Genomic DNA, 17,365 nt, shown 5'->3' with positions numbered 1-17,365 from the left:
TGACAAGCCATTCACACAGGAGCAGTGGGGAAGCTGCATGCAATTTGGACAAGAATCACAATCCTGTTGCATGCTGTTCTTTGCATTTTGTATTGACGCAAATCGCACCATAAAGTATCGGATTCCAGTGTCGGGAGCATATTGAGGAGTATGAAAATACTCAGTATCTGCACCGGTGTCAGTATCAATGCATCCCTACTTTATTACTGATAACAATTACTGCCATGATTATATTGCAGGACCCACAGTGGGACTATGAGTGCGTTCTGATCCTGGAGGGCAGGACGGTGATCACGGATGCCTTTGTGGAAATGGATCCCGAGGATCAATCCACTTATTATATCACATGCCAGCTGCACCAGGTAAGAAGAGGTGATGAGTAAAGGTGAGGTCAGGGCAGCTTCATTCGAAAAACTGATCAGAAGATGCAGTAAACTGGATCAGTATCAGACATGACGAGGTTGGTTTACTGTAAGATAAAAGGGGGGGGGGGGGTTCAGCGAGCGCTTAAACAGGTAGCAGCTAGTACACTAAAAAGGGAACCATAAAACACTCCAAGATAATCATAAATATGTAGTGCAGCGCTATAGACGACTAATACCATTAATATAAATATGATATAAAATTGTCAAACACAAATGCATATAAAAGGGTCCACAGATATTAAAATTAAACAAAGTGTATAGACAACAACAAATAGTGTCCTTGATGGATTGTGAGGTGCTCAATTATACCAATCACATCCACTAAATACGTGGTGAATAATGCTAATAAAAGTTGAAAGATGACACTGGTGATGAAACCACAGATGAAATGATAGAAGGTGACTAGATATAATCCTAGGGACACATACGATCCGGTGTCGTGCAGGAATAACAGTTAAATTGCACACTCACCAGAGGCGCAATAATAATGGGCGTTTCTGTCGTGTATGACAGAAGTCCCCTCAATCCTGGGTAGGATGTAGCCTGGAATGGATCACTCCTCAGAGGGAAATGGAACTTCTGGGGGTCCCCTTTAAGACTTGGCTACGGACAGGATCTGCTGGATGCAGCTCTCCTGTGGGCCCTGGGATGGTCACCTGGGGGTCCTGGGGGGTTTAAGTGCTCGATGTGGAGCAGAAAAAAGTACCCATAGTGTAGTAATTTGATCAAAATGAGAACACACTTGTAGGTACTGGAGTAAGATCCGTATGTATAACAGGATACAGTAAACATTGAATGCAGCATAAACTTGTGATATACACTGACCAGCTGGTAGTAGTGGGTGGCCGCCGGACCTCCGTGATCTGGCGGCGTGACGTCACGGCTAGCAGGGTCTCCTCCTTGATGCTCGTTTCATATCACGCGTACATTGTCAAAAGGGTAAGTACCATTGGTTTGCTAATGCCGGCCATACGTGGGTCGAAATTTGACTGATTTTTCGTCCGAAAATCGGACCTAAGTATAATCAGCCGATTTTTGCTCTGTTAGTGGGTCAATGGCACCGGCCAATTTTCGTGGTTCCTTCCCTTTTCAGTGATTGGACATGTTGGAAAATTTGTGAAAAACTACCAATTTTTGACTCAGTGATGGTCAAATCGTATGATGGTTTTTCCGAAAAGAATATGCACATGAGCCGTGACCTGGAAGGAACAGAAGTTTCGTCTGTTATATGGGGTGAACTTTATGACTTGGTCGGCCGATTTTCGAAATCATTAATGGCACCATCGGATTACCGAGCGAACTACGTTTTTACCAATAAAAGTACTCTATTCATAAAAGCTACAGTGTTCAAGTTATAGCAACTTACGCGTTTCAGTACAAAAAGACTGAATACGTTTTTTTTTTACCGAAATGCGTAAACTGCTGTAACTTGTAACTGCTGTAACATGACCATGCTTTGGAGTATAAGGTGAAGAGCCGGCAACTTGTTCTCCCAATGAAAGTACTTTATTCATAAAATGTACAGTGTGCAAGTTACAGCAACTTACTCGTTGTCACGTACCTACTGACGGTTGCTCTATGGATCCACAGACCAGGATTCCCCAGGCCGCGGGGTCTAAGCCCCAGTCTGCTTGTTCACCAGAGCCCCTGATGGTGGGGATGGACTTGGAGCAGGCTGAGACCAGGTCGCGGCCCCTGGGTACACCCAGCTGAAGTAGAGGAAACTGCCAGTGGCACGTAGCTGGATAAGAGCCGGATGTAAGGAGGCTGAGCAGGCCTTGACAGTAACGGATGGATCCGTGCAGGATGGATGGACGGAACACACTGTGAACAGTAGCAGAGTCAGACAGGCTGGGTCGGTATCGATGCAGAACGGAACAGAGCAGCAGACAGAGAATCGTCGGGTCACAAGCCAGGTTCAGCAGCAGGAGATCAGATAATCGGGGACAGGCAGAAGAATGGTCAAACGAGCCAGGAGTCAGGGCAGGAGATGGTCAGCAGTAATCAGGATCAGGCTGGGTTCGGCAACAACAAGATACTCTCACAGGAACAGGATAAACAGGAACAAGACCATACGGCAATGTGAGCATTGCAAGAGCGGGTTTAAATAGCCCGCCCGGCGCCGACAGGCGCGTCTGGGTCCTAGTGCCTGCCCGGCGCCGTCATTGGTGACAGGCGCGCCTGGGTCCTAGTGCCTGCCCGGCGCCGTCATTGGTGACAGGCGCGCCTGGGTCCTAGTGCCTGCCCGGCGCCATCATTGGTGACAGGCGCGCCTGGGTCCTAGTGCCTGCCCGGCGCCATCATTGGTGACAGGCGCGCCTGGGTCCTAGTGCCTGCCGGCGCCGTCATTGGTGACAGGCGCGCCTGGGTCCTAGTGCCCGCCTGCCTGTATGTCTTGTCGGGATCCTACGCATGTGCAGATTCGTGCGTCGCGGCGATCTTCTCGTTCCCTGATACTCGTTTCAATACAAAAAGACTATGTATAAGGTTTTTTGACCGAAACGCGTAAAGTGCTGTAACTTGCACACTGTACCTTTTATGAACAAAGTACTTTTATCAGGAGAACGAGTTGCCGGCTCTTCACCTTATACTCCAAAGCATGGTTATGTTCCCGCCCCCAGTCTGTGATTGGACAGTGAAGGAGCAGACGGCTCTCCTCCTCCTGTCCACTTGTTTTTGTCAGTATATTTGGATAGAGCACACCTGATCGAGTCCACAGCCTCATCAGGCCCTTAGGATGTGTTGCAGCAACTGCCACTGAAATGTTTGTATGTTCCTAAAAATAAATGTTTGTGCTTTTCTGTAAAAAGAACGGAAATCTTTTAAAAGCTTTTTGTTTTTTTATAACGTTTGCATTTTGTTCTCGTTGTAGTATAGTTACTCAGCTCCGCAGCCGGAGTTCAATGCCCTGATCTATGTGCAGAGGGAGCCGGAGATGCGGGTGGACAGCTATGAGGACCTCCATGGTACGTGAGCTCCGTGTGGCGGGAGGTTCTGCTATCTCTGCTTTGTCCCAATTTTTACTTTGTCCTCTTCTCTTCACAGTGACTTTGTATAACTGCTCCGTGGGGCACTCCGACTGTAGCCGCTGCCAGACTGCAGATCCAAAATATAATTGTGTGTGGTGCGGAGGGGAACATCCCAGCTGTATGTACCAGCAGTCCTGCACAGAGGAGGTGGAGGGCACCTGCCCCGCGCCCCTCATTCACTCTGTAAGTAGATCGTTTAAGCGCGTGACATCGCTTCTCCATTTGCTGCACTTAGGCGCGTATTTATAAAAAATGTGCCTTGCAGTTCGCCCAGTGAGAGTGCACATACATTTGATTTGTGCAAATGGTACAAAAAAAGATGGACTATTTCCTGTGTGGGTTGAATGTTTTTTGTTGACTTCATTCCATAGGAAATGCATGATACTTATCGCCATCTAATGGTCACATGCGATATTTTTCTTTTTAAAGCAATAAAAAACATTGGACCAGCAGAGGCAATAACCTAGTAACATTTGGGGGTTTTTTACAAATTTTACATCGACCACTAAAGTAATGTGGTATTTTTCTACTGACTACCAATGTAGGGGGCATTTTTCCACAAACTACCAATGTAAACTGGCATTTTTCCATTGACCACTAATGTAAGGGGTTACATTTTCTTTTCAATAGTGTTTATTAATTTTTTACACCAGTACAGAAAAATATACATCCACCCCCCCTTCCCCCCCCATATAACTGCAGCCCTTTCAGTCAGAATCAGGCAATGCACAGAATACAATGTTTCAAAACAATTATCTGTTGATGGTGACCAAAGGGGTCCCTTAGGGACCTGTAGATGGAAGATCTGCAACAATAAGATAACAGAAAAAATGAACTCTAATGTAAAACTGTTGTCTTTGTAGACCACCCCGACCTGTGTAAAGTGGGCAATCGCCCTCAAATGTTCAACAGGCCATTATTATTATACAGTATTTATATAGCGCCAAAGGGTATGCTCAGCGCTGTACAGTAGCAAGGGGGACAGAACATGAGACAAGACAGTAATAATACAATACACGAGGGGTTCGAGGGCCCTGCTCTTTCCAGCTTACAATCTAGGAGGGAGGGGAAGGTGGCACAGGAGTAGATGGCAGTGGGGGATGGAGTGGAGGGAGGAATGGAGGAGGTTAGTTGTTAGGTGAGGTCGGGTGTTAGGTGAGGTTGGGGTAGGCATCCCTGAAGAGGAGGGTTTTCAGGGTGCGCCTGAAGGTGAGGAGGGTAGGCGACAGTCTGATGGATTGGGGTAGGGAGTTCCAGAGAATGGGGGAAGTCCTGGAGAAGTCCTTCAATCGGGCATGGGAGGAGGAGACCAGGAAGCTAGAGAGTAGGAGGTCCTGTGAGCAGCGGAGGGCATGGGTAGGGTAGTATTTGGGTATCAGGTCAGTTATGTAGTTTTGGGGCGGCATTGTGAATGGCTTTGTAGGTCAGAGTTAGCAGTTTGAATTTGATGCATTGGGCAATCGGGAGCCAGTGAAGGGATTGGCAGAGGGGGGAGGCAGATGTGGAGCGGTTGGTGAGGTGGAAGAGTCTAGCCGCTGAGTTTAGGATCGACTGGAGTGGGGATAGCGCTCGTTTGGGTAGGCCAGTGAGAAGGGAATTGCAGTAGTCCAGGCGTGAGATGATGAGGGAGTGTACGAGTTGTGTCCAAAACCAGAGAAGGGACTTGAAAAAAAAAAAAAGAGGAGAAAGGAGTGAGAATAGAGATAGGGAAAGAAAAGGAAATAAAAAAGGAAGAAGTAAAGGACGCTTGGTGGAGAAGGATCCGGATAGCAGTTGGGTGCGGGGATTAAGACAATTAATATTTATCAACATCCCATGTCAACCACCATCCATCCTAGGACGATGCTGAAAGATATTGCATCCAAGGATCCCAGGTTTGTTCAAAATATGCCATCCTGTCCTGAAGAATAGCGGTCAAACGTTCGTTGACCATTATCCAGGTCAGCTTAGCATTCAGGAGATCAAGGGAGACAAAGGGGACACTACAATTCTCACAGTTTTTTTTTATTTATGGCCAATATTATTCATTTTTGTGAAAATTTTTAACGTATAGAGCAAGGCAGTGCCGTAAAGTGTTCGTCCCAAGGTGTCAAATACTCTAGGTATTCCATATACTTTTGGCCTTGTTCACATGGGCAGAGGAGGTAGTACATACAGCACCAGCCACAAAACCTAGCTTTATGGCTAGGCACAAATGGTACAGTATGCCTTGTTTGGTTGGCAGTACCGTCAACAAATGCAACCCATGCACCCAAGCGAATGGCGCTGTACCGCAACTGCAAGCCAAATGCTTTACTCACGGTTGCGGTGTGGTATTACAATTGTAAATCTTCATTTGGCTGGAAGAAAAAAACAGGCATACAAGAAGCAGCAGTATCACCTCCTGAATGCCTTGCAGATGCTGTACCACCTCCTTCTGAAAAGCGATCCACCACAGTAGACTGTGAACGAGGCTTTACTCTTTGTCCTTTTAATAGAAAAATGTGAAAAACTTACTGATGATGCTATCTTATAATAAAATGTAGACATATTACTTTTATCAGGGGTTTCCTAGGGCCTCGAAATTATTTTGAGGGTGGCTTCAGGGTGAAAAGGTTGAAGAAAGGTGGGTTAACAGCCTTCATAGTTGCCAGCGGTCGTCTATATCAGGGCTTGAAATTTCAAGTCCTGAGCTACTAGCCAGGCCTTAGAGTTACTCACCACCAACAAACACACACAAACAGAGACACCTGTACACACACACATACAGACACATGTATACACGTACAGACACGCAGATACATGTACATACACAGAAATACACATGCACAGACACATGTACATACACACAGACACATGTACGCGCATACACACACACATGTACATGCACACACACACGTAGACATATGTACACACATACATATACATACATGCAGACACATGTACAGATACACACATGTACATACACACAGACACATGTACAATTGTACATGCATACACAGACACACACAAACACACACACATGTACACGTACACACACACACACACACCCACCACCGCCCACCCATAGAAAGTTGCAGTACTTCGTTGTTCACTCACAGATCCGGGTACTGCACTCTAGGGGGAGGCAGAGAGCACAGCACAAGCTCCTTGCTTTGCTTTCACTGCTCTCAGCTATTGAGCAGTCTGACGGCTCCCAGTGCCAATGACAGATCCGGCCTGAGCTCCGAGCCTGCTCAGCAAGACAGCCCTGGTGGACACACTCACCCCCACCATAATTTCCACTCGCCATTGGCGAGCAGGCGAGTGGAAATTTCAAGCCCTGCTCTATATAGTATATGGAGAAAATGACATTTTGAGAGCACAGACTGTCAGAATCATTGTTAGACGATATGGGAAAAGCACCACCACACCGTAGAGGCTGGCCTACCTTTTTTTCCTCCTTGGTAGTATAGGGTGCCGACTAGAGAGCCTGTCTTCACTCCAAGTGCCAAAACTGTGATGAATGGAAGGTTGCACACCAATGAAGTCATTGGATAAAATTGGATAAAATTGTATTCAACTACAACCAGTCAGGAACGACCCCCTCTAAAGCTTTTTACCCCAATGGACTTAATTGCTGGTGTGGTTGTTTCTGCTGGCTGGTTGTGGCTGAATAAAGTTTTATCCAGTGACATCACCGGTGTGAAACCTTCCATTCACCAGAGTCAGGTCATATTATATCCTCATAGTACTGAAGTCCTGATCTGCTTTTTTTCTGTCTTTTACTGATCCAGGTTTGTATTGAATATCAAGTTATATTATGATGGAGTCATGACTTAGTATAGTAACTGCTTGGAATCATGTGATCTGTTCCAGATTGAGCCTTTGTCTGGTCCAGTAGACGGTGGCACCAGGATCACCATAACCGGCTCTAACCTGGGTCAGAAACTGGAGGATATTGTGGATCGTGTATCTGTGGCTTACATCCCCTGCAAGGTGGATTTCCTAAAATATGAGATTTCCAGCAGGTAATTTACAGAACAAATATTTGTGGACATAATTCTCAGCAGCCAATGGCACAGCAGAGGTGATAAGTTAGGTTTCAAATAGTGGTGCACCGGAATGAAAATTCTGGTGTTGAAACCGAAAAATTCAGGATGCGCATGGCCGAAACTGAACGAACAGTTTTTAATTTTTTTTTTCTATTAATGTGGCTGACGATTTTGCATTGAAGTCTCTAGAGGATGTTTTTGCATTGTTGTCTATGGGACGTGACTTTACATGAAAATCTATGAGATGCGATTTTGCATTGAAGTCACTAAGGGGCGTTTTAGTATTGAATTCAATGGCGGAGTGACATTGCATGAAAATCTATGAGACGCAATTTTGCATTGAATTCCCTAGGGGGCATTTGTGCAATGAAGTCAATGGGGACGTGACTTTGCATGAAAGTCTGAGACGCAATTTTGCATTGAAGTAACTAAGGGTCATTTTTCCTTTGAGGTCAATCGGGACTCGATTTTGCATGAAAGTCTATGGGACGCAATTTTACATTGATGTTACTAGGGGTGTTTTTGCATTGCAGTCAATGGGGATGCGACTTTGCATGAAAGTTTATCAGACAGGATTTTGCATTTATATCACAAGGAGGCATTTTTCCATTGAAGTCAATGGAGACTCAACTTTGCTTGGAAGTCTATGAGAAGCAATTTTGCATTCAAGTTGCTAGGGGGCTTTTTTGCATGAAAGTCTATGAGACGCGATTTTGCATTGAAGTCACTAGGGGCCATTTTTGCATTGAAGTCAATGGGGACACAAATTTGCATAAAAGTCTATAAGATGCAATTTTGCATTGAAGTCACTAGGGGGAGTTTTTGCATTGAAGTCAATGGGGACGCGACTTTGCATGAAAGTCTATAAGATGCGATTTTGCATTGAAGTCGCTAGGGGGAGTTTTTGCATTGAAGTCAATGGGGACGCAACTTTGCATGAAAGTCTAAGAGATGTGATTTTGCATTGAAGACGCTAGGGCGAGTTTTTGCATTGAAGTAAATGGAAATGCGACTTTGCATGAAAGTTTATGAGATGCGATTTTGCATTAAAGTCAGTAGGGGGGGGGGTTGCATGAAGGTCTATGAGACGCGACTTCGTATATATCGGCACCATTATTGTAACTTTTTTCCTATCAGAAAAATGCCAGCAACATTATTTTCACTATGGTGCATCCCTAGTTTCAAACCGTCAATGCCGGTCATTGTTCTCTTTAAGAACATTTTTTCGATTTTGCAATCTTTAGTAGGGTCAAAACTTTGTTCATTTGCGGAATTAATCTATTACAAAAATTGCAGGTAAATGTATGCAGCCTATAGCAATGTGTGACATTTGTCAAATAAAAGGTTTTATAAATAGGTCCCTTTAGGTCCATTGTCAATTGACAGGGGCTGTGACAGTGACATCTACTGGCTGAAATTAGGCACTGCATCCACTAATAAAATGACAGCATGTTGTGTACTTTATTCTACAGGGTGTCCCTAATGCCTGGACACACAAGCAAAATGCATATTGAGAAAAAAACATAGTGATATTTCTTATGTGTCCAGATTTTAGGGACACCCTGTATAATAACTTCCCCAACAAGTCTTCTTATCAAGTTGCATATTTTCCTCTGCAGCATAGTGTGTATATCTGGTGAAAGCTTGACGGAGAGATCGGGACATGCTCTTGTGGAGGTTCCAGGAGGACAACACGGCGTTTCCAGTCAATTTTTTACTTATCAGGTAATATTCCTTATTGGTCATGTGATGACCAGCAGCAAATCTCTCAACATTTAAAATTAAGACTATGACGTGATTTCCCTGCTTTGGCCGAATGGCAGTTAAGTATCAAGACATGCTTACCCCTTCCTAATGCAGATTGGCCAGAATTATTAACAATATACAGTCTGGCCAGGATTCTGCCACATATAGGCTCAGTTCACAGCCTTTCTCATCCTTTTTGAGACCAGGGCCCATTAAATTCTTTGAAAATTTAGAAAAAATATAATTTATGCGCACACAGTAAAAATACGGCAATCCAAAATGTGCATTAAAATGTTAGAGGACTCTGTATGAGGGTGGATGTTACTGTGTGGGAGAAGATAGGGAGCTGCAGAGGTGGTTAGAGGACTCTTCAGCAGACTTGGTGTCCCTCTAGGGGATGAATGTTCTGGAGTATAGTGGGGGGGGTATTGGGGGCACTATGGATGGCTGCAGCAAGCTGGAGGGGCACTGTGGGAGGTTTGGGAGCAGTGTGGGGATTAAAGGCTCTCTGGGGACACTGTGGGCCACCATGGAAGGTTAAGGGGGCACTATGGAATCTGGATTAGCACTGTGGGAGGTTGAGGGGCAGTGTGGAGACTAAAGGCTCTCCTGGGGCACTGTGGGCCACTATGGAAGGTTGAGGGGGCTCTATGGAAGCTGGTAGGCATTGTGAGAGGTTGGGGGGCAATATGGAGACTAAAAGCTCTCCAAGGGCACTATGGGCCAATATGGAAGGTTGAGGGGGCTCTATGGAAGCTGGTAGGCACTGTGGGAGGTTGGGGGGCAGTGTGGTGGCTGTGGGCACTGTGGCCTGCTATCAAAGATTGGGGGGTAGGCAGTATGGAAGCTGGTGGGCACTGTGGCAGGTTGTGGGGCAGTTTGGAGGCTGCGGGCACTGTGGCCTGCTATCAAAGATTGGGGGGCAGTATGGAAGCTGGTAGGCACTGTGAGAAGTTTGGGGGGGGGGGCACTGTGAAGGCTGCGGGCACTGTGGCCTGCTATGGAAGGTTGGAGAGGCACAATGGAAGCTGGTAGGCACTGTGGGAGGTTGGGGGGCACTGTGAAGGCTGTGGGCACAATGGCTAGCTATGGAAGGTTGGAGAGGCACAATGGAAGCTGGTAGGAACTGTGGGAGGTTGGGGGGCACTGTGAAGGCTGTGGGCACAAAGGCCTGCTATGGAAGGTTGGGGGGTACCATGGAAGCTGGTAGGAACTATGGGAGGTTGGGGGGCACTGTGAAGGCTGTGGGAACAGTGGCCTGCTATGGAAGGTTGGGGAGGCACAATGGAAGCTGGTAGGAACTGTGGGAGGTTGGGGGGCACTGTGAAGGCTGTGGGCACAGTGGCCTGCTATGGAAGGTTAGGGGCACCATGGAAGCTGGTAGGAACTGTAGGAGGTTGGGGGGCACTGTGAAGGCTGTGGGCACAGTGGCCTGCTATGGACGGTTAGGGAGGCACAATGGAAGCTGGTAGGCACTGTGCAGGGTTAAGGCCCAGGAGCAGGGAGGTAGCAGCCCAGCAGTAGACCATAGCCTGGTGGTTGAGAAGCTCTTCGCTAGGATATAATAATATTTACCACTGTTACTTTCAGCAGAGCCAATGAAAGTTGAAAATAAAAAATATGGCTATAACAGTCATTATGGCAAAAACGAATGTGAATTGAATCTTAGAACTGCCAAGTACTAAAGCCAGAAACAAAACATGTGCTGGGGTACCATTCTCCAGCTGTACTCCGCTGCCACCCTCTGCCCAAAGGAAGAGCTGCAAACACATTGTATATCAATCAAAATATGTTGCATAAATATTTTTGAGAAATGTTATTTACTAATAAAATTAAATTGTAATATCTAGATAAATTTCTATTAAGTACAAATGTTATGAGTAAAATACTTTTTTGTATGTGTTTTATTGTGTTTATTGTGACTTACCAGGTTTGTGTGTTAATTTTCAGAATCCAGTGCTTGCATCATTTTTTCCATCCCGTGGGCCAAAATCTGGAGGTACCAGACTAACCATTACCGGATCTAAACTTTTGACTGGGAGGGCCAGTGATATTCAAATTTTGATTGGTGACATCCCTTGTGAAATGTAAGATTTTTGGGTTTTCAGATATAATTCAAATACACTACATCTCAAAAGGTGGTTTTAAAGGTGTCACTCAAACAGCAATTTTATATAAAATGTCTTTAAATGTATTCATTGCAATCACATAAAAATAAAATAGTACTCGCACTGCACTGTACAGAATATGGTTTCCTGATATGACACAGGAAGGAATGTACAAGAGAAAACATCACTAGTGATTTGTTAACTGCAGACAAATCTATAAAAATATCATTTAGTCCTAATGTTTAAATATGTTTCCTGTTTAGGAGTTACCACACCTCAGCTGAAATCTGAACTTAGGCTGGCTGTGCGGGAATGCCTGTTCTGTTAGGAGACTTACAGGAAGGAGCATTCAATGTTAGTCTAAGGAGCAGGCAGTTGGTTGGGTGGGGGGGGGGGGGGTTACTGTCATTATGGAATGCAATTGTAGCTTGGGGTATGCGGTTACTGTTGGGAGGCAAAACATTCCCTATATATGTTTTAGTTGTATGCTTAGACCTATATCTGAAGTTCGAATTAAAGGTCCAAAGTTTTAAATCAGAAATTAAGAACTATTTCAGCTCACGATCCTCATTTAAACAGTAATACAGAAAGAAAAGTAATAAGGTTTAAAATGATATAACACAATATGAAAAAAAAAACGCACACATATTTTGTTGGTGTAATGTAACGGTTTAAAAGAATTATATTTAAAGTAGAAATCTAGGGCCAAAAGATAATAATTTATATAAATAAATGATAGGATATATAAATGATAATATATGAAATAGTAATATATCATATTTAATATAAAATATATTATTTGTGAAACAATAAAACAGCGCAAAACATAAAATTAATTATACACAAATCATAATAAATTCTGTGGTTATAAAATAAATGTCCAAAAAAACCTAAACGAAAAAAAATTATAAAATTTGTGTCCAAATACAAAACAAATGTTATACATTTTTTTCATTTTGGTGGTTTTGGACATTTATTTTATAAACACAGAATTTATTATGAGTTGTATATAATTAGTTTTGATTCATTTTATGTTTTGCACTGTTTTATTATTTCACAAATTTTTTGATTTTTATCAAAGTTTTTGATTCTTATCAAGGCACAGCAGCATTCACTTTCAAATTTTTCACATAGTTCTTGAGGCGCAGGTTGTTTTTGTTTTAATATATATTATTTAGTTCTATTATTATACAGTATTTATATAGCGCTAAAAGGTTTGCTCAGCGCTGTACATTATAATGGGGGACAGAACATGAGACAATACAGTAACAAAACAAAACACGAGGGGGTCAAGGGCCCTGCTCTAGTTCTATAAATATATATAATTTTTTGTAAATGTAACATTGACATCATCACTGTGCTGTATATACAGTAACTTTCACAATCTACACTAATATAGAAGGATTTTCTGGGAAACTTATATTTTTTGTTTTTTTTTTTGTTTTTTTTTAGTTTTTCAGAGATTCAGGAAAACCAGCTAGAGTGTTTGACTGGTCCCAGTAACACCACGGCAGATCTCAAAGTGACAGTTTGGTATGGAGAACAAGTGTTTAGCTTCTCAGATCCATTGTTTACCTACACTGCGGACCCCAACATCACCTCTGCCAGCCCTTCCAAGAGCTTCTACAGGTATGGGGTGTCACACAATGTATAGTTATTATTTCTGTTTTAAGGGACATCTTTTTATAGGTAGATGTTCTTGTTATTACATTACTGTATCACAAAGTTTTTTTCTTCCTTTTATTTGGAACTTCCTAAATAGGGTGTGCTTTAAATTCTCATTACTTCCTCCAGTCACACATGGACAGCATTAAATCGTAATTTTGTAAAATTTTTTTACATTTTGAGGCATTTCTTTTTAGTCGCAAGAGGAAGTCCTAAACCCTGAGGCTAATATATATATATGTATATATATGTATGTGTGTATATATATATATATATATATATATATATATGTATATATATATATATATATATTATATATATATATATATATATATATATATATATTCTGTATTCATTCAACATCTGTTGCATAACAGTTGCCTATTGTGAGAGGAAATTGTTAACACACCTGCTACCTTTCTTGCAGCAATCCCCTCCACTCCCAAGACATTGCAATTTAATATATGAATATCAGAATATAGTTTGAAAAACAGTTCCTTGGTGCTATAGAAAGACTCTAAAAAGTTTGCCTAAGGATATACACAGGCATAGCAAATCATACTGTATTGTTTGAAATATAATTATCTCCTATAATCATCAGCTCCATCTACTGGCCATAGTGCAGCTTTTTTCTGAAATACCCTAAATAAAATAAAATACCGTGCTGTGGCCACTAGATAAAACTGACAATCGTAGGGGATAATCATATTACAAACAATATGGCAAATATTTTTTAATCCAAACAACTTTTATTGTCATGATAATAGAGAAAATGGAGCATTACTTACAGAATCCACAATGACTGCAACAGCAGGATTACACATAAATAGAACAACGTGGATACGCAGATCCCATAATGAACTAAAATCTGATCGTAGAACATTACTGTATCAAACCATTTCACATACATTTTGTCCCCAGTGCTTTGTCCGGCGCCCTGCCTGCATTTTTACTGTTCTTTCTGCCTGGAAACTGAGAAACGTCCATGGCGTCCAAAAAGCGTCCCTTTAGGTCAAAAGCGGTTTTAGACCGGCTAGAGAACAGCGATAGTAAATCAGAACCACTTGCAGAATTGAGTGATAATGATTCGTGGGGAAATTTCATCATCAGACATTGAAAACGATTTTGCGACTTTACTCAGCGATGTGCGAACTTGGAGCTATATTTCAAATTTCAGTGTTTTTTGTTTGATTATATTATTGAATTAAATTTATTATTATTATATTTTTATTTTTTATGATTATTTATTAAATTATAATTTATGATTTCGTGTTTAAAGTTTTATCATACCCGGGATGTTTACTAGACTCTTGTTCGGACAGATTTCAGTGAGTTATTCCTAAAAATTACAGGCCTACAATAAAAAAACAACATATTTCCATTGAAAATAATGTACCGCTTTGAGCACAGAAATATGGACATAATCAGACCACTAGGGAGGTTAACATACAATGCAGGAGGGGTGGTTTCTACAATTTTACCCCTTTTAGGACAGACAGTGTTCAAACCTAATGAACTGCAGACACGGCGCACATTATGTTAAACATTACATCTAATTTTGGTAAACATTATTTCACAGCCGCCTCCTAAACATCACAAAGCGGGGAGAGCGTGTCATGATTTTTATGCAAGTAAAAGGCACTTAAAATGATAACAAGCAATTTTTTTTATTTTTACATTATCCTATGTTAATGGGAATATGTAACAAATATAAAAGTAGGTGTTATCCTAATATGGCTGCAAAAGTGGAAATACACTAAAGTGTATCCAAATGTTTTTACACAAGTTTAGTTTCATCATAATCCCTCGCTGGAAGATTTGTATAACCAGTCACACCTGCCTTCGAACAAATGCCTCTGTTCTAAAATTCGGGAACCATGCGAATGAACACACTTTGCTAGCAATGTTTTATGTTTGTTGTTTTTATTTTTTCCTGAATCTGCTGTTGATTCTTGACCCTAGTGGGGGACGTGTGATCATGGTGTATGGGCAGAACTTGGATGTAGTGCAAGCTCCAAAGATCCGGGTGACGGTGTCCCCAAAGGAGAGGAGAAGGAGGCGCAGTCCGGGGAGGAAACGGCGTATTGTTCCAGAGACGGAATGCCTGGAGGGCTCTCTCTGCACTGTGCAGCAGGTAGAGATACCTTTTATTTACACTCTTAAGGGGAACTGCTCATTTTCAAAAATGAAAGTTTAGGGCCATTATGCTTGTCCTCTTGTCACTGCCTACAGCCCCTGGCACCCAACCTGTGACCCTTTGGTATATGATGTGTGGCCCTCGGACCTCAGCAGTCTGTAAACATTGGGAACATTGTTTAGGGTAATAGCCAGGGGCGGACTGACAACCAAAAGCAGATCGCAAAAGCAGTGCATTTGCAGACTGACAACTCGTGGGCCCCCCAGGTAATAGGGGATCATGGGGCCCCTGTGTCCTTGCCCACAGTCAAACCACACCCAAATAAAACCTATGAAAGGTACCAGGGGCATCTCATAGGGCCCCCTACTGACCCTGGGCCCTCGGGCAGCGCCCAAGTTTCCAAATGGTCAGTCCGCCCCTGGTAATAGCATTGAGCTCTACTGGTCTCATGTAACATGTTCACAGTTTCTGCTGCAGCATATATCCAGCCAAAAAATATAGCATGTGCACGCTCTCTGACCCTCATTCCCCCTTTGGTGATGTCAGGGGTTGTCATAAGTTGTCAACCTTTGGCCTAGAGAGTCAGTTGCCATTTTTTACTTTTTTGGCTGCTGAGTCAGTTCACTAGGTAGCAGAGCAAAGATGACAATGACAGCACCAGTGCTTGTGGCATGGTAGGTACCATATTTCTGCCCTTTCAGTCAACTGCTAATATATATATATATATATATGGCACAAGTAAACACAGCTCTGAATTTATTATTACATTTTAAATGTATTTTTTTTAAATAAAAGCAGTATAAGTACCTGAATTTGAGTATGTATCAACCTCCCTGTACAATGGAGCTCAGAGACAGAAAGCAGCAGCACAACTTGCCACACTCTTATGTCAGGAGGAAATAACAGAGTCACACAAAGATGAGCTAATCAATGTGCTTCTTCTACTTTCACTGGATAGGGGAGGGGACCTGTAAGTGAAAGTGAAACTGCATCAGAGAAAGATCAGGTCCCCTCCCGTGCTAGAAAGGGCAGTGTACATCTAAGGACTGGATGGAAATACAAATCCCTTGTCGAGTAATATAAATAAATAACACTATGTATCAGTGTAGTACATCAGTCAGTAATCTGGCCATCCGAGAACTCTTCTGCTGCAATCCAAGCAGGGGTTCTCAGACACACCCACTACAGGTTCTTTGCTCTTGGGTGTACGCCAACACTATTGTATCAAAGTTTTAGTACTTATTACAAACATTCCAACAGCCCCAAATCATGATCAAGCTTGACTTGGAAGTTTGAATCTGATTGGTTCAGCTGTTAGAGTGAGCTGATTAAACCGCCCAGCCTTACGGCTTGATTCACATCTGTGCGGGTGGTGCCGCTGCGGATCCGCACAAAATCCGGCACCACCTGCACAGAGGAATGTGGACCTGCTGGTGGGTGCCATTAATTCTAATGGCACGCCGCCCGCACTGGAAATCGCAACTGTACTGGGAACCGAGGTTCCCATGCTGGCTGCGTTTTCCAAAGAAGTGCAGGGACTTATTCCCTGCGTGTCACGGGCACAGGAGTCCATTCAAATGAATGGGTCCTTGTGCAAAACGCACGGCCGCATAGATGTGAACCAGGGGTTAGTACAACATTACAACTGAGGTTCCCGTGTGGCCTGCATTTTCAGAAGAAGTGCAGGGACTTCTTCCCTATGTGTCCCGGGGTACGGGAGTCCATTAAAATGAATGGGCTCTCGTGCCTGTGCAAAACGTGGACAGCAGGAACGCGTATATATATATATATGGCACAAGTAAATGCAGCTCTGGATTTAAATGCATTTTTTTAAATACAAGCAGTGTAAGTACCTGAATTTGAGTATGTATCAACCTTTTGAGTATGTATCAACCTCCCTGTACAATGGAGCTCAGAGACAGAAAGCATGAGCACAGCTTGCCACACTCTTATGTCAGGAGGAAAGAGCAGAGTCACACAAAGATGAGCTAATCAATGTGCTTCTTCTACTTTCACTGGATGGGGGAGGGGACCTGTAAGTGAAAGTGAAACTGCATCAGAGAAAGATCAGGTCCCCTCCCCTGCTAGAAAGGGCAGTGTACATCTGAAGACTGGATGGAAATACAAATCCCTTGTTGAGTAATATAAATAAATAAAACCATATATCAGTGTAGTACATCAGTCAGTAATCTGGCCATCCGAGAACTCCTCTGCTGAAATCCAAGCAAGGGTTCTCAGACAC

General features: G+C 43.0%; 1 protein-coding gene across 3 annotated transcripts in view; it reads left to right on the top strand.

The window, feature by feature from the left end:
• The window catches only part of PLXNB1 (plexin B1), a 333,642-nt gene that overhangs the window by 283,199 nt on the left and 33,078 nt on the right, over positions 1 to 17,365 (top strand). For all 3 annotated transcript variants that reach the window (XM_089654789.1, XM_089654790.1, XM_089654788.1), the window contains 8 exons: positions 240 to 362; positions 3,298 to 3,391; positions 3,471 to 3,637; positions 7,292 to 7,443; positions 9,087 to 9,192; positions 11,164 to 11,300; positions 12,774 to 12,950; positions 14,949 to 15,120. In XM_089654789.1, the coding sequence (XP_089510915.1) occupies positions 240 to 362; positions 3,298 to 3,391; positions 3,471 to 3,637; positions 7,292 to 7,443; positions 9,087 to 9,192; positions 11,164 to 11,300; positions 12,774 to 12,950; positions 14,949 to 15,120 (1,128 nt within the window). The remainder of the gene's footprint in view (positions 1 to 239; positions 363 to 3,297; positions 3,392 to 3,470; positions 3,638 to 7,291; positions 7,444 to 9,086; positions 9,193 to 11,163; positions 11,301 to 12,773; positions 12,951 to 14,948; positions 15,121 to 17,365) is intronic.

The sequence above is a fragment of the Staurois parvus genome, unplaced genomic scaffold (assembly GCF_062004578.1).
Source record: "Staurois parvus isolate SC_StPar_1 unplaced genomic scaffold, SC_StPar_1.0 ptg000799l, whole genome shotgun sequence".
In the NCBI taxonomy this organism is placed as follows: domain Eukaryota; kingdom Metazoa; phylum Chordata; class Amphibia; order Anura; family Ranidae; genus Staurois; species Staurois parvus.
The sequence above is the reverse complement of the archived record's forward strand: the minus strand, read 5'-3'. Positions and strand labels throughout refer to the sequence as shown.